Below are 23,845 nucleotides of genomic sequence, written 5' to 3' on the forward strand. Positions count from 1 at the left end.
AAGGTCCATAAAGTCAATTTTTTACTTTGTAGTTTCTTTCCTCAGTAAGGACTTCTCCACTGAAGGATATAAATATATCCTTTTCTCTTATAAACGTTTAGTTTTTTAAAAAGAAATTTTTTAGTGAGAGGAGGAGAGGCAGAAAGCATGTGCCCTGACCTGAATCCACCAGGCAAGCCCTCAAGCGGGCAATTCTCTGCCCATCTCTGGCCATTGCTCCATTGCTCTGCAAATGGAATCATTTTTTTTTTAGCGCCTGAGGCAGAGGCCATGGAGCCATCCTCAGCACTTGAGGCCAACTCCTTCAAATTAATCAAGCCATGGCTGGAGAAGGGGAAGGGGGGGGGGAGAGGGAGAGGGAGAAGGGGGAGGGGTGGGGAAACAGTTGCTTCTCCTGCGTGCCCTGACTGGGACTTCCAGACGCTGGGTTGATGCTCTACTGTTGAGCCAACTGGCCAGGGCCTGTATTTCTCTTTTTTAATGATTACTTTTTAAATGCACAATTTGGCATTTCATCTGGTCCAAGAGTACATCACCTTAGAATTTCATCATTGTGAAATATAAACTATTGGAGCCTGGCTGGGTAGCTCAGTTAATTACAGCACCATCCCTGATATACCAAGGTTGCGAGTTTGATCCCACGTCAGAGCACATACAAGAATCAACTAATAAATGAATAAGCGGAACAACAATTTTACATTTCTCTCTCTCCACAATTCAATAAATTTAAAACAAAACTATTGGATTTTCTGCCAAAAGAAAAGATATTTAACATGTATCTTTGTACCAGAAAGCACCCATAGTAATATACTGATATATGACTTAATTTAATAAGTAGCACATACTAAATACAAGGAAGTACTCGATATATAACTTCTACTTCTTATTTCTATCTTTACAAATTTCTTACCTGCTGTAAACTGAGAATGAGGGTCTTAGCACACTGAATTTTATCAATCTGCCTGGTTTTACTCAGTGTTTCCTTAATAATATCACCATAGTCATTGTAATACTGTGAAGAAAAGAAAGAAATCATAGCTTCAAAATTATTAAAATTTCTAAGATAAAGAACGGGTTGGTGAAAAAACAGGTAAGTACAGAGGCATTTAATTTCTTCATCTTAAACATAATGAGAATTTAAAGATTTTGTCTAAAGTTAAGAGAATACATAATTTATATTTAATATTATAAAATAATAGTAAAACTAAAAATTGATAATTGCAAGAGAAGAAGTAATAATACAGGATAAAAAGAATTCTTCATTCTTCATGACAAGGACTCAATAGACACTACTTAAAAGGTGACATCAAGAAACAGACTGTGGTAGAAACTTCCTGAAGAATTAGAACCAAGATGGTTAAAATAGTTCACCTCTGGTAAGTGAGGCTATATAAGGGCAGATTAGGATAACAAACTTAATTTTTCATTTACTACTTTGTGTACTATCTCATTTACCCTCTAACATGCCTATATTTTACTATTATAATATAAACAATAAAATCACTGAATTCATAGGGACTGAGAAAAATTAAATTTCTTTACAATTCTTACACAGAATTAAAAAACTTATCCTTTTGAGTAAATATAGAAAAAACTTTATTATAAACCATTAAATCTCAATGTTATTTCCAAGCTAAAAATTAAACTTGTAAACCCATGCGAAGAAGTGAGTATAATTAGCCTGCCAACTGGATTTTTATAACATTTAAAAGGAGGGTATGCTTTCATGATATGAGGTGCTAAAAAGGGAAAATAATTCAAAAGAATCATTTTTTTTGTATGTCTCTTGCTCCCAAACATTTTTAAAATTGAATTTTATTGGGGTGACCCTGGTTAACATAATTATACAGGTTTCAGGTGCCCAATTCTATAATACATCTCTGTACACCGTATTGTGTATTCACCCCCACCAAAAGAATCATACTTTAAGTTCAATTAAAAATGATCTCAATGTAGAAAAAAAGAAAATAGAAAAAAAGAAAGCTATATTAAGAGTCTAAAGTGGTTCAAAAAGCAGATCTCTAATAAATTCAGTTTTGTAATGATCACATAGAGAAGTAGGGCAAAAAGCTACATAACCAATGATATAAAACAAAGGGTAGCATATGGCTATTAAAATATTCATAAAAAGATTAAAGCCTATAATAATGAGATGTGTGCAAAATTTGTAAAATGATGAAAGGTTTTGAGAAGACTCACGTCTGACACCACTGCAGTCTTGTTTAGGGTAGACAAGAAAAAACCATGGTAAACTCATATTCATCGATCCTAACCCTGCTTAGACTAGTTTAGGTTCCTCTCCCTTAAGTCTTTCTCTATATTCTGTGCTTGCTTTATAATTTGAATATCTGTCACAACCATAATCATGCTTTGTGGAAAGAGCTAAGCCTTGAAGCTAGACAAACCTAAACTGAAATTCCAATTTTTCCTACTATAATAGTTGTGGAAAGTTACTCAACCTACCTGAGCCTTAATTTCCTTATTTGTAAATGATATGATCTTCTATCTCACAGGTTTACTGTGAGTAATCAACAAAAATTATGTAAAAGCCTTAAGACAGTGTCTCAAATATAAATGGCACAAAAAACATAGGCAGTCATTCATTATTGTATTATATTTACATTTTAGTTTCTATTAATCTATAAGGTCCTTAGTACTTGTTTTATTTCAATCTCTGGATACTTGGTTTGGTCTTGGGTTTTGGCACCATGAACCCCTCCAAAACCAAAAAATCAACAATAAAAAAAACCCCAACAACAACAAAACCTCGGTCTACCAGCACAGTACTCATCATATTAATCAGCAAAACATGATGAATTAGTTACTATGTCATAATTAGAATTGGACTATATCTAAACATGGATAAAGACAAGTGGATCAATGGCACATAATATTCTGAACATGGGAAAAGTAAGTGTCCAACATGAGAACAAGCCAAAAAAAAAAAAAAAAAGAAAAGAAAAAGAAAAAAGGGTTCTCTCATTTGTGCCTGTCAGGTATTATTACAAAGATTTCAAAGCACTGTTTTTTTTTTGTTTGTTTGTTTTTGTTTTTTAGAGGGTCAGGAGTAAAATGGAGGCTGTGGAAAGAGCAGCCAGGAAGGAAAGTGCCTACCAAAATCCTGTCATATGAAGAATGGATGAAAATACTTCCATATCTCTTTATCTCCCTTAGAGAAAAAAATCCAAAATTCTCATACAGCAAATCAGGTCTAATCTGTCACTATCTATAAATCTTATCCAGGGCTGTTTTTATAAGCAATCTATGTTGCTATATCAAATTACTTGCACTTCCCCCACACAATTCATATTCCTTTGTGATGCTATGAAGTTCAATCAGCTTACCAGTCCTCCCTCTATTTCTTTGCTTGACTAATTTATATTTAGTGTCTCAGACTTAGTTCATAAGCAGTTTTCATTAACCCTCACATTTCTTAAGAGTTGGGTACCTGTTTTATATAAGGTCTACCGGAAAGTTCTGTCCGTTTCTATCACAAGTTTTGACACATAAGCACGTTTATTTGGCGCATGTGTGCCTCTTTTTTTATCACTTAATGTATACATACTGATGTAGCAAATTAACTAAAACAAAGTTGATTCATGTTAGTCTTATGTGTGAAACGATAGTGTACTCATGGCTACTGATAAAGTTCATTTATGCCACTGTAATTTTTACGAATTTCAACAAGGAAGAAATGCTACAGAAGCATGTCTGTCGCATCCACCATATTCCCCAGACTTAGCACCCTCTGACTAACACTTGTTTTTGTCCTTACAAAATTTTTTGAAGGGCAAAAAATTCAAAAATGAAGAAGATATCAAACAAGCACTGGTTCAATTTTTCGCAACAAAAGATAAAACATTTTTCAAAAATGGGATATACAAATTGCCCTCACGCTGGCAAGAAATCATTAATAATAATGGCAATTATATTATTTAATAAAGTTTATTGACGGTAAGAAAAATTTGTATTTTGTTTTATTCCAAAAATGGACAGAACTTTCCGGTAGCCCTTATATATTTCCAGGAACCCCTATACATACCACTACTATACTGTATAATGAAATTATTTAATTACTTGACTCTCTCAAGCTTTAGAATGGAGTAAAGCAGAAATAAAAACAATTTTTGTAACTTTAGCTTTGGCATGCAACATGGTACACAGTTGGCATACTTAAAAAAATATCTGAAGAGATGTCATAAAGATTAGCTTTTTGACAGGTTGATCAAGAGAATACACGGCCTCATGAAAATAAAAAAGCAGTCCTTCCTATAAATATGAGGAACTCCTACTTTACAGAATTAATATAACGGTATAGATAAAAAGCTTAGTTATATGAAAGAGAGAAACTTTAAATATATCAGAAAATCACCAATACTATATCATGAAAGCTGTGAACTTTAGATTCTGTCACCATCCTTTCATTTTAATTACTAGTTTCTTTGCTAATTAGATAGAAAAATAATACAAAACTATACCTTCATGTAGTGTTTAAAGATGTCTGCAGCTGCATGCATGTCAACAATATCATAAATGATAAGTTTGCTGAAGGCAGCAAGTAGATTCCTTCTTTTATGTAAGGCCTCAATTTTATTTGCTTCATCTTCTTCATCACCCTCTAACCACAAAAAATAAATTGATTATGAACTTTGGCCCTTTATCCAAGGTAAAACAATGTAGAATATCTGTATAATTAAAAACTAGCTTATATTATACCTTTACAAAAAAGGTACAATTCAGTTTTAGATATGATAAAAAATGCTGGCTATACTGCTTATTTTAGGGTGATATATTTAGTTACACATTTATCAAATACTTGGTAGGCACTATGGTTCTTATCATCTAGAACAGTGGTCCCCAACCTTTTTTGGGCCACAGACCGGTTTAATGTCAGAAAACATTTTCACGGACCGGCCTTTAGGGTGGGACAAATAAATGCACAAAATAAAATTATGCGACCGGCATAAAAACTGTGGTATTTTAAAATATAATTGTCGAACTTATGAGACAAGTGTCAAGAGTGAGTCTTAGACATATTTAAGAGAGGGAATTTGGTCATTTTTTAAAAATAAAACATCATTCAGACTTAAATATAAATAAAACGGAAATAATGTAAGTTATTTATTCTTTCTCTGCGGAGCGGTAACAAATGGCCTATGGACAGCTACTGGTCCATGGCCCGGGGGTTGGGGACCACTGATCTAGAACACTTTCATAGCAAAGAATAAGATAACCAAACACTATCTAAAGATTCCTTTTTCTGATTGTTTTGTCATAAAACTGTCTGTTTACCTTTAAAAATTCTATTTTACTTCAAAATTCCTTATGTGTTGATATATTTACACATAGAAAAAAAATTTTAAGACAAGGAAAAGGTTTTCTTTTGGAAAAATACATGGGAAGTAATGGAAATACACCGGGAAGTTAGTTTTCAATGCTTATCCTAAACATGGTTATAATATCCGCTGAGAAATAAACTGTATTTTGTAAACCATATTATACATATATACATTAAAAAACAAAACCCTGCCCTGGCCGGTTGGCTCAGCAGTAGAGCGTCGGCCTGGTGTGCGGGGGACCCGGGTTCGATTCCCGGCCAGGGCACACAGGAGAAGCGCCTATTTGCTTCTCCACCCCTCCCCTCCTTCCTCTCTGTCTCTCTCTTCCCCTCCCGTAGCCAAGGCTCCATTGGAGCAAAGATGGCCCAGGCGCTGGGGATGGCTCCTTGGCCTCTGCCCCAGGCGCTAGAGTGGCTCTGGTCGAGGCAAAGCGACGCCCCGGAGGGGCAGAGCATCGCCCCCTGGTGGGCGTGCTGGGTGGATCCCGGTCGGGCACATGCGGGAGTCTGTCTGACTGTCTCTCCCCGTTTCCAGCTTCAGAAAAATACAAAAAACAAAACAAAACAAAACAAAAAAAAACAAAAAAACAAAACCCTATCAAATACTTTCAAAACAAGAAGTGTTTCTTCCTTACATTTTTAATTTTCAGGCCCTACTGGCCTATTTCTAATCCTAGGAAATTTTCTCCACAAGGCTTCAGATAACATTTACCACATTTGTTTCAGGCTCTGTATTGACCTTCTTAAGTCTTGACCTGTCCTTATCTGGAGACTGTTCTTTCTTCCCATCTTTAGATTTTTTTTTTTTTCTGAAGCTGGAAATGGTGAGAGACAGTCAGACAGACTCCTGCATGCGCCTGACCGGGATCCACCCGGCACGCCCACCAAGCCACCAGGGGCGACGCTCTGCCCACCAGGGGGAGATGCTCTGCCGCAACTAGAGCCACTCTAGCGCCTGGGGCAGAGGCCAAGGAGCCATCCCCAGCGCCCAGGCGTCTTTGCTCCAATGGAGCCTTGGCTGCGGGAGGGGAAGAGAGAGACGGAGAGGAAGGAGGGGTGGGGGTGGAGAAGCAAATGGGCGCTTCTCCTATGTGCCCTGGCCGGGAATCGAACCCGGGTCCCCCGCACACCAGGCCGACGCTCTACCGCTGAGCCAACCGGCCAGGGCCCCATCTTTAGATTTTTAAGAAATAAAAAAACTTATCCTCAACTTCTTTTTCTTTCTATTGTACTAATTGGTCTTTCTATAAAGCAGCAGTGCTTTGAGAAGCTGGAAATCTTTTTGCTTAAGACAAGTAGCAGGTAAATTTTATCTTCTGAGATTAATAAAGACTCTAAATATACTTTGTTTTACAGTCTAGTATTTCCTAAAATGTTCTGTTAAAGGACATTCTAAAAGCACCAAATAGATCTGTGGATAAGATATGCCACAGATCTTATTTTAGAGAACTTAAATCATCTACTTCACAACCTATATAACTTATGTTTATAGTCAGTCTAATTTTACTAATTCTCGTTCTGCAGGCTCATCACAATTTTGACTGGTGAAGTTTAATAGTCTGTCAGCACTTAATATCCTACCGTTATATTTTATAAATTTAGAAAATATATGATGACCACTCAGGAACAGAAAGGAACTCTGATACTTTCCTTCAAAATAACTGTGAACCAGGATACAGCTCAATATAAAACAACATTCTATCTGACATATACATTTTGCACATGTGTGAAATGAAAAATGTGTATAATTATTCATTATCGCAAAGGAAGGAGACTTCGTTGTGTACATTTTTATTCTTTTTGGATTTTGAATTATACAAGTGTATTAATATTTTCTAAAAAAAAGTAACTAGTATTTTTTAGGATTAAGTTTGAAATTTTTTTTCCTCATCTTTTCAGGCTGGTAAAATAAGATCAATATTGACAAGATGAAAGCTACAAATACCCATGCTCTGGTTCTCCTCATCTTGGTCTATGAAAACGTGATCCATCACAAAACTGAGGAGTTCAGATTGGAGTCCAGTATCTGGATTAAACACCAAAGGCTGAAGGCCCTCCCTGCCACCTGTCATTAATTGGTGGCTAAAAATCATCAAAAGATCACAGAGTAACATGAAAGCCTGAAATGCAAAGAGAATTCATCAGTAAAATATTGCTACAACTACAAATTAATGTTAATGAAAACATACTAAATTAAATATAGTTCAATAATAGTACCACAATAGAAATTTTGGGTATTTAAATTCCAACTACTTAGTTTTAAATTTCCAAATTAAACACTAGTCATATTTAAGATTCCTCCTCCCCCAAATATAATCTATTTCTCTTATTTTGCTACATTAACTCAAAGATCTGATTAAGAAATTTTAACCTGAACTTAAGATACAATGAGTTAAACTCAACCCTGAAAACATGAAAATGACAAATTATGATAGAAGCTAGAAATTAATCATATACTGCTTAATCAAAAAATGAGCAAAATTCCATAAATTACAATGCAGTACTATAAACCTGTAAGCTACTATTTTGGATTATTTAAAAAATCTAATGTAAAAACAAACTCAACAGTAGGTTTAAAATTGAATTCAAGGTCATTCTCATAAAAACCAGTATGTAACAGCTTCCCAACTAATTTAATCATTTAAGGGAGATTTCAATGTGCTTTTCTATAGAGAAAGTATTATTGTTATGTTGCTATATTTGCCTTATTTAATGGATGATATGAAATAAACCTGCCATCAGTTTATTGTAACAAAAATTATGTTGGTAATTGAGGGCTCTGATATTTCAAAACAATCTACTTACCCCCCCTCCAAAAATTTATTTCTATGGGAAAATACAACTTTGGCATGTATTTAGAGATTATTATATACTTTGCTATCCACCTCCAGCAAGAATCGTGTCAATTCATGCTAACTACACAACCATGAAATACATAAAGATATTTAGAAAGAGCCATCTGAAAAGGGAAACTAAAAAAATATACAGGGGAATTTATTTCCCCCAAGGCCATAGTATCAGATGTCAGAAAATAGTGATGACACAAAAACACTGAATTTTTGGTTAAAATGTTCAGAGCTAGGTAATTTTATAAAGCATTGGTGGTGTTCAGAAGATTTAGAGAACAAGGTTTAAAGAAGATCATTTTTGTTCCCATTTTAAGTTATATGCTGATAACTCAACAGAGACCATGATACCCTATTTGTAAGAGACAATAAAGGATAAGTACTACTGTATACTTTAATTAGACTAATACGAATCTTTTTTAAGCCCAACATCATAATAAAAAACAGTATGGAAGATGTACATTTTGTTTTATATTAAAGTACTTCCTAATAGAAAAACAGTAAAATAGCTGACAGAAATCACTTTATGGAAATGGTATTGCCTTTGGCTCTACTTCAACTGTCTTTGGGCTGCGCCCTTCCCAAGGGTGAGGAGTCCATTGATTGGACCAGTGGCATATGCCTACCTGCACTCTTACTTCCATACCACTGTCCAGGTACAAGGACTCAGGGATTCCTTGCCTTAACAGGTCTGATTCTGCTACCAGAGCCTGAACAGGCTTCTGTAGGCCCACTGCATCCCCAGTGTGCATACTTCTAGGTCCCAGGGTGGTCAAGACGCAACTAGCTGTTTAAAGGGGTGATGCTGATAGAGTTTGGACATGTGGGCTGAAATTTTCCCATGCATGCATGAGAAGTTCTTCCTAGTGTGGAAAAGAGCTGAAGGTGAGATGAGGAGAGGCCGGCTCACTGGCCAGCCCTTTAAGTTAAGGCACAGAATTTTTAGGAAAGTTAGGAGAATTCTTGGAATAATTCAAATTATGTCAGCATACTTGTCAAGGTAAGAAAAGAGGTGTGTAACTTATATATTCAGATATCTACATTCTTGTCCCAGGTCTCATTAATGTTAAGAAAAAAACCTGTAGACTAAGATCTGCAATTTAAAAAATTATATCTTTTTACATGTTGAGTTATTTTTGAAGGCTCTTTACTAATAATTAATTTCTTACCTGTTCCTTCACTGGAGTATTAACATTAGATAGGCACTGTTGGCAAACAGCCAAAAAGGATTTCACTGTTTTCCTTAATACCAATAAATCTTCCTGTAAGACACATTCAAATTTGCAAGCATGAATTACAGTATCAAAACTTATCTAGAAGAAATAATAAATGGAAAAGAGCCAAATTGGCTTAATGTCAAGGAAATTCATAAAACCAAATTTATTGTTGAGAAAAAAACCATATAGTTATTTCTTAGTTATCCTAAAGGAAAGGGCAACAAAATGATAACCCCAAACATTCAGTTATATTTAGCTAGATCAGTATTCCTCCAACAAATTTTCCTTTATAAATATGGTTTACTTAGGCTGATATTAAAATTGTTAGTCATTGCAATAACACATTATTAGCTGGAAGGTTGTAAGGTGAGGGAGCACAGCAGCATACTGGAAAAACCAATTAAGCAACAAATGTGTACTGAGGTTTTCCTATATTCTTGGCATTCTGTAAAATGTCAAGGGAAGACAGATAACTTGAAGACAGTGTCCATGACCATGGCTGGTAGCTCAGTTGTTTAGAGTATTGTCCTAATATGCGAGGTGTGGGTTTGATACCCTGTCAGGGCACATACAAGAATCAAACAACAAAAGCATAAATAAGTGGAACAACAAATCAATACTTCTCCCTTTCTCTCCTTCTTCCTTCTGCCTCAAATCAATAATAATAATAAAAAAAGACAGTAGGAAGTCAGAAATGAGCTGGAGGGACCTTCATAGGAGGATGGGCTTTAATCTAAGGTTAGCTGGGATTTAATAAGATGGCTATATAATATTCAATAGAAAACATCTGAGCCTGACCAGGTGGTGGCGCAGTGGATAGAGTGTCGAACTGGGACGTGAAGGACCCAGGTTTGAAACCCTGAGGTCACCAGCTAGAGTGTGGGGCTCATCTGGTGTGAACAAGGTTCACCAGCTTGAGCCCAAGGTCGCTGGCTTGAGCAAGGAGTCACTCAGTGTGTTGTAGCCCCCCCCTCCAAGGCACATATGAGAAAGCAATCAATGAACAACTGAAGTGCCGCAATAAAGAACTGATGCTTTTCATCTCTCTCCGTTCCTGTCTGTCTGTCCCTCTCTCTGTCTCTCTCTGTCTCTGTCACACACACAAAAAGAAAACATTTGAAAAGTATAGGAGGAAATTTGAATTTATCAAGTACCTACAATGTGTCAGACACTGGTTAAGAGCTTACTGCTACATAATTTAATATTTATATAGATTGGAAGTGGTAGTCATTATTAGCAAGGTTTTGAAAACAGGACTGTCTCATATTAGAGCTTATATTCCTCTCACTAATGAGCAAGATGCATACAGATAAATCAGTATTGTATTGATATTTAAAATAGTATTGAAGACTAATTAAATGAGCAAAGACATAGAAATCACTTTTAAAAAGTACTCTATTAAACTAAACTTCTTTAAGATAGTCTTTGTACAGCTGACAATACTCAATCCTTTCTTGGACCTTTATATCTCTCTCTCCCTCACTGCCCCCTTGCTAAGAAAAAAAAATACACACACAGTGTATTAAGGGAAATTTATATAATGCACAAAGGAACAGTCGGCAGATTTAGAATATCAGAAGTGTTATTTTGGAAACTCATAGTCAAAAGTAGTCACAGAAGAGTTCTCAAAAAAGTTAACATAAAAAAAAGTTAACATGGAAGCTGAGTTATGAATAACTACAAAAAATTATCTAGTTATAGAAAAAGGTGTTCAAGGGAGACCAGATGTTCAAAAACCTAGAGATGCTTTTGAGAGTCTGTTAATTTATTGTAGCTGGGACATAAATAGGGAGTTGAGTGGCAAGAGGGGAAGCTGAGGGAAAAAACAGGATCCATTTTCACTGAACTGCAAGACCATTAAAAATGCTATGTTAATAATAGTGAAACTAAGAGACATTTATAAGAGTGTGGTGGTTACGGGGGGGAGGGGGGAATGGGAGAGGGATAGGGGGTGGGGAGGGGCACAAAGAAAACAAGATAGAAGGTGACAGAGGACAATCTGACTTTGGGTGGTGGGTATGCAACATAATTGAACGACAAGATAACCTGGACTTGTTATCTTTGAATATATGTATCCTGATTTATTGATGTCACCCCATTAAAAAAATAAAATTATATATATAAAAAAAAAATGCTATGTTAAGCCTGGCCTGTGGTGGCACAGTGGGTTAAGTGTCAGCCTGAAATGCTGAGGTCGCTGGTTCAAAACCCCGGGCTTGCCTGGTCAAGGCATGTGTGGGAGTTGATGCTTCCTGCTCCTGCCCCCTTTCTCTCCTCTCTCTAAAAATGAATAAATTAAAAAAAAATTAAAAAAAAAATGCTATGTTGAATCATTTGGATATTAGTCTGATGGCAACAAAGAACTACTGAAGAAGAATTTTTATCATGAAAGCGCTAAAATATCATATTCCAAGCAGAACAGGGGAGGCTCTAGACAGGTAGCTTAGTTGGTTAGTATTGTCCCTATATGCCAAGGTTGTGGGTACGATCCCAGGTCAGCGCACATACAAGAATCAACCAATGGATGTGTAAATAAATGGAACAATAAATCGATGTCTCTAAAACATACATAAATTTAAAAAATTAAGTAGAACAATAAGCTAGTTAATAGTAAATACAACCTTCTCTTGAGGGCTTATTATGAACCAAATACTGTGTTTAAAGGGCCATAAATCAATCATTCATTCATTCATTCATTCATTCATTCATGACAGCTAGAGACAGAGAGAGGGATAAATAGGAACAGACAGAAAGGAAGGTAGAGAGATGAGAAGCATCCATCAATTCTTTGTTGCAGCACCTTAGTTGTTCACTGCTTTTTCATATGTGCCTTGACCGGGCAAGTGACCCCTTGCTCAAGCCAGCCACCTTGAGGTTTCAAACCTGGGTCCTCTGCATCCCAGTCTGATGCTCTATCCATTGTGCCACCACCTGGTCAGGCTCTTTATTTATCTTATTTTTTTCTTTTAGTGAGAGGAGGGGAGGCAAAGAGACAGACTCCTGCATGCACCCTGACCTGGATCCACCCAGCAAGCCCACTAGGAAGTGCTGCTCTGCCCATCTGGAGCCATTGCTCTGCTGCTCGGCAGCTGAGCCATTTTTTTAGCACCTGAGGTGGAGACCACGAAGCTATCCTCAGCACCCGAGGCCAACTTGCTCAAACCAATCAAGCCATGGCTGTGGGGCTGGGGGGGGGGGGAGAGAAAGAGAGTAGGGGGAGGGGTGGAGAAGCAGATGGTTGCTTCTCCTGTCTGCCCTGACTGGGAATCGAACCTAGGACTTCCACATGCTGGGCCAACACTCTACCACTGAGCAAACCGGCCAGGGCCAAGGGATAAATTTAAACCTCACAATCACTCTATGAATTAGGTGGTAATACTCCTATTTTATAAATGGGAAACTAAAGTTAGGAGCACCCAAAGATTTTAAGTGACAGAGTAAGAATTGAAACCTAGGATTACTCTGACTCTAAAGTCCATATTCTTCCTTTTTTTAAAAATTTTAAGAATATCAGAATTTATTATAAAGCTATAGAAATGAAGGGGCATGGCTAGACAGTGGACCAGTGGAACAAAATGGACAGCTGAAATAATACCTACACACACTGGAAAACTTTGCATGCGATGGGTGGAGCTGCAAACCAATGGGAAAGGATTCAGCAAATATTACTGGGACAGTTGGGATTCATACAGAAAAGAAAAAAATTGAATCCTTAACTTGCAGCATAAATTTCAGCTGAATTAAAACCTAATAGAGAAAAGAAAATGTTTAAAACTTTTATAAGAAAATACATGTGAGTAGGATTTCCTCAAGATAAAAAACAAGCTATAAAAGAAAAGATTAATAAAAACATGGTGGAAATGATTAATACCAAATTCAAGATTGTTTGGGGAAAGAGTAAGTGAAAGAAAGACAGAGACAGATAGAAGTGGGAGAAATAAGCATTGATTTATACTTGAACCACTTTAGTTGTTCATTGATTGCTTTCTCGTAAGTGCTTTGACCTGGTGGCTCAAGCCAAGCCAGTGGCCCTTTGCTCATGTGTTTTTTTTTTTTCTTAATTTTTCATTTCCCCCCTCCTTTTTCTAAGTGAAAGGAGGAGAAATAGACTCCCACATGTGCCCTGACTGGGACGACCCACCAACCCCAGTCTAAGACTGATGCTCTGCCCATCTGGGGCCATGATCGTAACTGAGCTATTTTTAGCACCTGATGTAGTGCTAAAAGCCACCCTCAGCACCAATGGTGCCAGTGGGCTAAAACCAATCAAGCCATGGCTGTGAGAGAAGAAGAGAGAGAGCGGGGGTGAGGGGGTGGGGAGGGGAGCAGCAGATGGCTGCTTCTCCTGTGTGCCCTGACCAGGAATCAAACCTGGGACATCCACACACCAGGCCAACACACTACCACTGAACCAAATGGCCAGAGCCAAGGTCAGGCTGGATGAGCTTGTGCTCAAGCCGGTGACCTCAGGGTTTTGAACCTGGGTCCTCAAGAGACCCAGGTCGACACTCTATCCACTGTGCAACCACCTGGTCAGGCCTAAAATCCATATTCTTAATCATTATCCTGTATTTCCTTACATATTAACAAAGACCATATGAATAAACTAGAATGAGGGACTGGAAATAAAATGTTAGCAGTAAAGATGTGAATAGTATAGATGAAAAAGAGGTTCTATGGAAAGTAACCTCACACGGTGAACTGACCTTAAATTCCTAACAGGGCAGGTCATGGTGAGCAGTCATGCCCTTAGCATATAACTTTTTTTTTTGGTATTTTTTCTGAAGTGAGTAGTGGGGAGACAGACAGACTCCTGCATGTGCCTGATCCACCCAGCATGCCCACCAGGGGGCGATGCTCTGCCCACCTGGACCGTTGCTCTGTGGCAACTGGGTCATTCTAGCACCTGAGGTGGATGGAGGCCATGGAGCTGTCCTCAGCGCCCAGGCCAACTTTGTTCCAATGGAGCCTTGGCTGTGGGAGGGGAGGAGAGAGAAAGGAGAGGGGGAAGGGTGGAGAGAAGCAGATGGACGCTTGTCCTGTGTGCCCTGGCTGGGAATCAAACCCGGGACTTCCACACGTTGGGCTGACACTCTACCGCTGAGCTAGCTGGCCAGGGCTGTATATACTTCTTTAGAAAAAGGTTAATTTTTGTTTTAAGCAAGCCCTGTCTATTGTTTGGTGCATCTAGGTTAATACACCTTTGAAATGTTTCATTTTAGATCCCTCCTTCTAATATGTTACCACACTGTCAGACCCCTCCTTCTAAAGTGTGACTGAGACAGGGTATTTGGTAAAAGGGCTGGAACCAATAAGGGCTACTATCACAGATAGTAAGACCAACCCCAACAGATTTATGAATTAGAACCAGCAGAAGACCAGCTAGATTCAACATAACTAATTTCACCTTGTGGTAACCCTTAGCTTCATTATACGCCCATTTTTATATATTACCATACTAAACAACAGAGCATTTTAACATATTACCATACTAAACAACAGACCCAGAGCTGCCAAGATAAGAAATGAAAAGACCATATGAGGACACAAAATTGCCAATTAATGCTTTTCTGCAAAGTCTTTTCTCAGGAAAATCCTAAATATTACTCCCCTTATTGAATGTTCCGTTGCTCCATTAAATAAAGCTGTCAGAGGGAAGAGGAAAGAGGGACTGGATCAAAGAAGGTGAAGAGGGTAGTAAAAAACATATACACACAGATACAGACAACAGAGTGGCAATAACCAGAGGAAAATGGGGATAGAGGTAGGAAGAGGAGGGAAAAAGAGGGGGATTGGAGACAGAAAGAGACTTTATTTGGGGTGGAAGGGCATGATACAGGGTGTAGATAGTGTTGAGTTGTACACCTGAAAAAATTAACATAAAAACAAAAACAAAAACAGCCTGACCAGGCAGTGGCACAGTGGATAGAGTGTCGAACTGGGACATGGGGGACCCAGGTTTGAAACCCTGAGGTGGCCTGCTTGAGCACGGGCTCATTTGGCTTCAGCACGGGCTCACCAGCTTGAGCGTGAGATCACAGACATAATTCCATGGTTGCTGGCTTGAGCCCAAAGATTGCTGGCTTGAAGCCCAAGGTCGCTGGCTTGAGCTCAAAGGTTGCTGGCTTGAAGTCCAAAGTCACTGGCTTGAGTAAGGGGTCACTTACTCTTCTGTAGCCCCCCAGTCAAGGCACATATGAGAAAGAAATCAATAAACTAAGAGGCTGCAATTAAGACTTGATGCTTCTCATCTCTCTCCCTTCCTGCCTGTCTGTACCTATCAGTCCCTTTCTCTGTGTATCTATCACAAAAAATAAAAATAAAAACAAATACAAAAACAAATGAGCCTCAATAATATAAGTAAATCCCACTAGGGAGGGGCTATTCTGCCTATGAAATAGCCTTTTCTCTATTCCAGTCCTTCAACTAATAAAAGTTTTTCACTTTTTAAATTCTTTTATTATATTATTATTTTCTTCCTCTTTTTTCCCTTTAAACATTATGCTGGTTTGTGTCTGAATTCTTTCATGAGGAATCTAAAAACCCACAGTGGGTTCCCCAAGCCCCTGGAATGCCTGCATTATCTCCACCCTTAAGAAAGCACAGAATCTTAACTATTTTGCAATATAGTTCCTACCTTTTCTCCCACCTTCATGTAATTTTCCTTATGTTCCCTTCTTTCAAATGCATTTAAAAAGCAACAAAACTGTTCTCCAGAGCATTTAAGATTTTGATCCCTGGCATATGATGTCAGTTTGGTCTCAAAAAACTCACAAAAATTCACTATAGTTTTGATGTTTCTTTTTTCTTTTTAAAATTTTAATTGGTTTTAGAGAGAGACACACACACACACACACACACACACACACACACACACACACACATTGATTTGTTGTTCTACTTATTTTATGCATTCATTGGCTGATTCTTGCTTGTGCCCTGACTGGGGATCAAACCTGCTAACTTGGAGTATGGAGACATACTCTGAGCTAGCTACCCAGCTAGGTTTGATTTTCTTAATGTTGACAATAGACTGAAGAGAAATTGAAGCATGAGAACTGACAGAATTTTGGAACTAATTGGAACAAGGGCTGTTGATGATTATGGCTAAATTTGTAAATAGTTGCTTACTAGATGGATTATGGTATAAATCAGAGATAGTGAACATGGAAACAAATTCAGAGGTCAAAGTTGAATTTTAGAGATGATGACCTGAGATCCCTGTAAAATTTCCTATTGGAGATGTCTAATAAGGCAGTTGGATATATAAAAGTTCCCGAGCAAGAAGAATAGAGATCTGTGGGTTCTCAGTATTTAGATGGCAATATAAGTGATAGAAGATACGATTATTCAAGGAAAATAGAGAAAGATTACAAAAGTAACCCAAGAACAGCAATATTTAAAACATGGAAGAGAAAGAGAAGCTTATGTAACAGAATGAAATGCTCAGCCTCTCTGACCCCATTTGTTTAAGCCTGCTTAGCTCCCATGGCCTCCTGGTTAATAGCTTCTACTTAGTCTTTTTTTTAAAATTAATTTTAATGGGGTGACATTGATAAATCATATGTTCAGAGATAACATCTCTAGGTTATTCTGACTACTTAGTCTTATAACGTGTGAATCATTTGAGGAATTCTGCTGTGCTTAAGTTCTACAAAACATCCTATATCAGCCACTTCTCCCAAGAAGATAAGGAAAGTATGGACAAAAATAATTATTTATCAAAGATTTTGTTTTTCAGAGACAGAGAGTCAGAGAGAGGAATAGACAGGGACAGACAGACAGGAACAGAGAGATGAGAAGCATCAATCATTAGTTTTTCGTTGTACATTGCAACACCTTAGTTGTTCATTGATTGCTTTCTCATATGTGCCTTGACCGCGGGCCTTCAGCAGACCGAGTAACCCTTTGCTCAAGGCAGCAACCTTGGGTCCAAGCTGGTGAGCTTTGCTCAAACCAGATGAGCCTGCGCTCAAGCTGGCGACCTCGGGGTCTCGAACCTGGGTCCTTGCCATCCAAGTCCAACATTCTATTCACTACACCACCGCCTGGTCAGGCTATTTATCAAAGATTTGAAGGAACGTCCTGACTGGACACACATAAACTAGATTCAACAGACTAATAAAGAAAATTGCAGTCTTCCTCAGACCTCTACTGGCACCCAAATGTCTGTCAATAGCCGCTTGCTCCTCCTGTTTCCCCCTTCCTTTAACATAAAAGGAGGTTGAATTCTGTACTTGCTTTTCCTTTTCATAAAAAAAAAATTTATTGATTTTTTATATATAGAGACAGTGAGATAAACATCTATTTGTTGTTCTACTCATTATTGCATTCATTGGTTGTTTCCTGAATGTGCCCTGACTGAAGGTTGAACCTGTAACCTTGGTGTATGGGTACAACACTCTAACCAACTCAGCTACCTGGCCAGAGCTATACTTTTTTTCTTTCTCTCTTCTGTTCTCTTTCTTTTTGAGAGAGAGGAGAGGAGAGGGAGAGGAGAGGGAGAGGAGAGGGAGAGGAGAGGGAGAGGAGAGGAAAGGAGAGGAGAGGAGAGGAGAGGAGAGGAGGGGAAAGGGGAGGAGAGGGGAGGGGAGGAGAGGGGAGAAGAGAAGAAGAGGAGAGGGGAGAAGAGAAGAAGAGAAGAGAAGAGAAGAGAAGAGAAGAGAAGAGAAGAGAAGAGAAGAGAAGAGAAGACAGATGGGAAGGGAGAGAGATGAAAAGTATCAACTCATAGTTGTGTAACTTTGGTTGCTTACTAACTGCTTCTCACATATGTCTTGACCACCTTAACCAGGGGGCTCAAGCTGAGCCAGTGACCCCTTGCTCAAGCCAGCAACCTTTGGGCTCAAGCTAGTGAGTCTGCGCTCAAGGTGGATGAGATTGTTATCAAGCTCGTGACCTCAAGGTTTCAAACCTGGGACCTCAGCATCCCAGGTCAATGCTCTACCCACTGCACCACCACGGTCAGACAGTGCTGAACTTAAGATGGCTCTTTAGGATACTAGTTTTCCATCCTCTCAGCTTCTGGCTTTCCAAATAAAGTTGCTTTCCTTGCCCTAACACCCTGTCACTCAACTTACTCGCTGTTGTGCTATTAGTAGTACAAGCTGGGACTGGATTATACTTATGAAGAAATCTAAGAAGTGGTCTCAGAAATGGGAATGAAACCAAAAGAATATGGCATCCCAGAGGTAAGAAAACATTAAAAAATGGGTGGAATAATTTAGAGAATGACAAGATAAGGATTAGAAAGTATCTCAAGGATATAGCAATGATGAGATTGTGAGTAAAACTAAGGACAGTGTTTTCTTTCTTTCTCTCTCTCTCTCTCTCTTTAATTCAGTAAGAGTAGGAGAGGCAAAAAGACTCCCACATGTGCCCTGACCAGGATCCATCTGGCAAATCCACTAGGGGAAGATGCTCAGCCAATATGGGGTGTTGCTCTGTTGTTCAGCAACTGAGCTCTTCCAGAGGCGGAGGCCATGAAGCCATCCTTAGTGCCCAGTGGAGTGGAGAAGGAGATGAGTGCTTCTTCTGTGTACCCTAAATGGGTACACAAGCTGGACCAATACTCTACTATTGAGGGCAGTGTTTTCAATTGAATTACAAGGGCTGAAATCAGAATGTTGAGAGAAGCCAAGGAAGGTAGCAACTGTTTAAAAAATGTTTGACTATATAAGACAGAGAAAAAAGAATGACTGCTATAGAGGTCTTCTAGAGTTGATGAAGGAGGTTTTTTTTGGTCTTTGTTGACTTTATTTTCTTTCTTTTATTGTATTTTTCTGAAGTGAGAAGCAGGGAGGCAGAGAGACTCCCGCATGTGCCCAACTGGGATCCACCTGGCAAGCCCACTAAGGGGTGAAGCTCTGCCTATCTGGGGCTTTGCTCTGTTGCAACCAGAGCTATTCTAGCGCCTGAGGCAGAGGCCATAGAGCCATCCTCAGTGCCTGGGCCAACTTTGCTCCTATGGAGCCTTGGATGCGGGAGGAGAAGTGAGAGATAGAAAGGAGAGGGGAGAAGAGTGGTGAAGCAGATGGGCACTTCTCCTGTGTGCCCTGGCCGGGAATCAAACCTGGGACTTCCACATGCCAGGCCAACGCTCTACCACTGAGCTAACCAGCCAGGGCCTGTTGACCTTTTTAATACAAAGATTTCAGGATGCTTAATGAATGAATAACTAAAACAAAAAGGAAGTCATGCTACTGAAGGGGAGCTGAATTTGCCACCACAAAACATGCCACTAGAAATACCAATTAAAAAAATTTTTTAAAAAAATTTATTGATTTTAGAAAAAGAAAGGAAAGGAGAGAGAAAGGGAGAGAAACACCGATTTGTTGTTCCACTTATTTATGTATTCACTGGTTGATCCTGGCATGTATCCTGACTGGGGATTGAATCCATAACCTTGTATATCAGGATGATGCTCTAATAAAAAAATGGAGCCACCTGGCCAGGTGAGATATTTATTATTTTATGCTGGTTAATTTTTTTAGTGAGAAAGACAGAGAGATAGAGAGAGGAATACACAGGGACAGACAGAAAGGAAGAAATGGGAAGCATCAATTCATAGGTGTAGCACTTTAGTTAATTTATTGCTTTCTCATATGTGCCTTGACTGGGGGGCTCCAGCCAGTGAAGCCAGTGACCCCTTGCTCGAGCCAGTGACCTTGGGCTCCAAGCCAGTGACCATGGTTTATTTTTTATTTTATTTACAGAGACAGACATAGATTCAGAGAGAGGGACAGATAGGGACAGACAGCCAGGAGGGGAGAGAGATGAGAAGAATCAATTTTTCATTGTTCATTGATTGCTTTCTCATATGTGCTTTGACTGTGGGGCTACAGCAGACCAAGTAACCCCTTGCTCAAGCCAGCAACCTTGGGTCCAAGCTGGTGAGCTTTGCTCAAACCAGATGAACCCGCGCTCAAGCTGGCGACCTTGTGGTCTCGAACCTGAATCCTCTGCATCCCAGTCCGATGCTCTATTCACTGTGCCACCGCCTGGTCAGGCACCATACAGGTTTTGAACCTGGGTCCTCAGCATCCCAGGTCAAAGCCCTATCCACTAAGCCACCACCAGGTTAATTTTTAAGAAATAGCAGATGTGGGAGAAGATCTGAAAACTAAGTAGAAATTCCTTGTAAAAGACATGTACATTTGAAAGGGAAATCTCCAGGTATTTCCCTTACTGTACTTGCCCTGCTTTCACTATCAATTGAGAAGGCAGGAATTTAAAATCTGCAAAACAATTTTACCCTTGTTTACTGTGCTTTGCCTGGTAACCTGCCATAGTTGACTGCCAACCCCTAATCCCTTTTGTCTTCAGCTAAAGGTAGTATTTATGGTGATGGCTTCCACCTTTTTGGTGAGTTACTTTAATGTTCTTGGGTCTCTACTGTGTATACAGGAAGTTTATGATGTGGACAAAAAAAGGGGGGTAGTTCTACGAAAAGTAACTGCACAATGCAGTTAGATCATAAATTCCTAACTGTGCAGATCATGGTGGGTAGTCATGACTCAGGCATGTAACTTCAGTGAAGATTTTAAACAAGTGCTATCTATTGTTCTTGTGCATCTAGGTTAACACACCTTTGAAATGACAGAAGTAATACCCAGTCCTAGCTGGGTGCTCAGCTGGCCAAGGCTGCGGGTTCAATCCCTGGTCAGGGGACATACAAGAACAAGCAATGAATGCATAAATAAATAAGTGGAACAACAATTTGATGTTTCTCCTCCTCTTTCTCTCTCTCAAAAAAAAAAAAAAAAGTAACACCCCTCAAGGAGTAATGGATAATCATCCTCAGGAGAGCATACCTTAAGGATCCTGTAATTCAATCTCAGCCATGCTTTTTTTTAACCTTCCTTAGGTTCCCTCCTCATTTTCAAATACATAAAAGAAAGTACAAAACTGTTCTTTTTTTTTTTTTTTAACAGAGACAGAGAGAGTCAGAGAGAGGGATAGACCAGGGGTCCCCAAACTTTTTACACAGGGGGCCAGTTCACTGTCCCTCAGACCGTTGGAGGGCCGGACTATAAAAAAAACTATGAACAAATCCCTATGCACACTGCACAGATCTTATTTTAAAGTAAAAAAAACAAAACAGGAACAAATACAATATTTAAAATAAAGAACAAGTAAATTTAAATCAACAAACTGACCAGTATTTCAATGGGAACTATGTTCCTCTCACTGACCACCAATGAAAGAGGTGCCCGTTCCAGAAGTGCGGCGGGGACCGGATAAATGGCCTCAGGGGGGCCGCATGTGGCCCGCGGGCCGTAGTTTGGGGACCCCTGGGATAGACAGACAGGAACGGAGAGATGAGAAGCATCAATCATTAGTTTTTCGTTGCGCGTTGCGACTTCTTAGTTGTTCATTGACTGCTTTCTCATATGTGCCTTGACCACGGGCCTTCAGCAGACTGAGTAACCCCTTGCTGGAGCCAGCAACCCTGGGTCCAAGCTGGTGAGCTTCGCTCAAGCCAGATGAGCCCGCGCTCAAGCTGGTGACCTCGAGGTCTCGAACCTGGGTCCTTCCACATCCCTGTCCAACACTCTATCCACTACGCCACCGCCTGGTCAGGCCAAAACTGTTCTTTGAACTATGAGATCTTGCTTCCTAGCAACTGTGTTCCATTTTGGCTCAAATAAGCTCTTATAAAAATTTTTTCCAGATTTAGATATTTCTTACAGCGAAGAAGTTTAATGTTATTAAACCTGAATTTGTTTTATTCCTGCTAATCTGTCTCATGTCAACTTGATTATTAGACCAGCCAGAAGAATCTTGAGGGTAGAGGATGAATTTTCCTCCGACACTTCTAACTAGCTATGTGGCCTTAGAGAAATTACTTTATATCTCAGAATTACAGATATTTTTTTCTTCTTTTTTTTTTTTTTTGCATTTCTCTGAAGCTGGAAACGGGGAGGCAATCAGACAGACTCCCGCATGCGCCTGACCAGGATCCACCCAGCATGCCCACCAGGGGGCGATGCTCTGCCCATCCGGGGTGTCGCTCTGTTGCTACCAGAGCCACTCTAGCGCCTGAGGCAGAGGCCACGGAGCCATCCCCAGCGCCCGGGCCATCTTTGCTCCAATGGAGGTTTGGCTGCGGGAGGGGAAGAGAGAGACAGAGAGGAAGGAGAGGGGGAGGTGTGGAGAAGCAGATGGGTGCTTCTCCTGTGTGCCCTGGCCGGGAATCGAACTTGGGACTCCCGCACGCCAGGCTGACACTCTACTACTGAGCCAACTGGCCAGGGCCTATTTTTTTTTCTTTACAGAGACAGAGAGAGAGAGTCAGAGAGAGGGATAGACAGGGACAGGAACAGAGAGATGAGAAGTATCAGTCATTAGTTTTTCGTTGCGCGTTGCAACACCTTAGTTGTTCATTGATTGCTTTCTCATATGTGCCTTGACCACGGGCCTTCAGCAGACCGAGTAACCCCTTGCTCAAGGCAGCGACCTTGGGTCCAAGCTGGTGAGCTTTTGCTAAAACCAGGTGAGCCCGCGCTAAAGCTGGTGACCTTGGGGTCTCGAACCTGGGTCATCTGCATCCCAGTCTGACACTCTATCCACTGCACCACTGCCTGGTCAGGCTCAGAATTACAGATTTAAAAATCTAGGCCTTGGTTGGTTGGCTTGCAGTGCTCGGCAAACTCATTAGTCAACAGAGCCAAATATCAATAGAACAGCGATCGAAATTTCTTTTGAGAGCCAAATTTTTAAAACTTAAACTATATACAGTGTGTCCATAAAGTCATGGTGCACTTTTGACTGGTCACAGGAAAGCAACAAAAGACGATAGAAATGTGAAATCTGCAGCAAATAAGAGGAAAACTCTCCCAGTTTCATACCTATTCAGTGCAGTTCGATGTAGGCTCACGCACAGATTTTTTAGGGCTCCTTAGGTAGCTATCTCGTATAGCCTCTACAGACTCGTCACTGACTGATGGCCTACCAGAACGGGGTTTCTCCACCAAACTGCCGGTGTCCTTCAACTGCTTATCCCGAGTAATGTTATTCCTATGTGATGGCACAGTGGACAAAGTGTCGACCTGGAAATGCTGAGGTTGCCGGTTCAAAACCCTGGGCTTGCCTGATCAAGGCACATATGGGAGTTGATGCCTCCAGCTCCTCCCCCCTGTATCTCTCTTCTTTCTCTCTCTCTCTGTCTCTCTCCCTCTCCTTGCTAAAATGAATAAATAAATAAATAATTAAACGCGCCAATATTCACGTTGCACTTTGGTCACAGATTCAAATTTAGTGAGCCACAGAACACACAGAACTTTCCTCTGTACCGTCCACATCTCAACTGGCATGGTCATGGGCTGCTCCGCTGTATACACGGTGTTACATCATCATCTGCGCATGCACACATGCTGCCACATCATCCTACAGAAACTGGGAGGATTTTCCTTCTATTTGGCGCAGATTTCACATTTCTATTG

General features: G+C 39.7%; 1 protein-coding gene across 2 annotated transcripts in view; it reads right to left on the reverse strand.

Moving 5' to 3' along the window:
• The window catches only part of STAG1 (STAG1 cohesin complex component), a 475,156-nt gene that overhangs the window by 29,418 nt on the left and 421,893 nt on the right, over positions 1 to 23,845 (reverse strand). For both annotated transcript variants that reach the window (XM_066352127.1, XM_066352126.1), the window contains 4 exons: positions 9,354 to 9,446; positions 7,284 to 7,458; positions 4,479 to 4,618; positions 911 to 1,012 (listed from right to left, as the gene is read on the reverse strand). In XM_066352127.1, the coding sequence (XP_066208224.1) occupies positions 911 to 1,012; positions 4,479 to 4,618; positions 7,284 to 7,458; positions 9,354 to 9,446 (510 nt within the window). The remainder of the gene's footprint in view (positions 1 to 910; positions 1,013 to 4,478; positions 4,619 to 7,283; positions 7,459 to 9,353; positions 9,447 to 23,845) is intronic.

The sequence above is a fragment of the Saccopteryx leptura genome, chromosome 10 (genome assembly GCF_036850995.1).
Source record: "Saccopteryx leptura isolate mSacLep1 chromosome 10, mSacLep1_pri_phased_curated, whole genome shotgun sequence".
Taxonomy (NCBI): domain Eukaryota; kingdom Metazoa; phylum Chordata; class Mammalia; order Chiroptera; family Emballonuridae; genus Saccopteryx; species Saccopteryx leptura.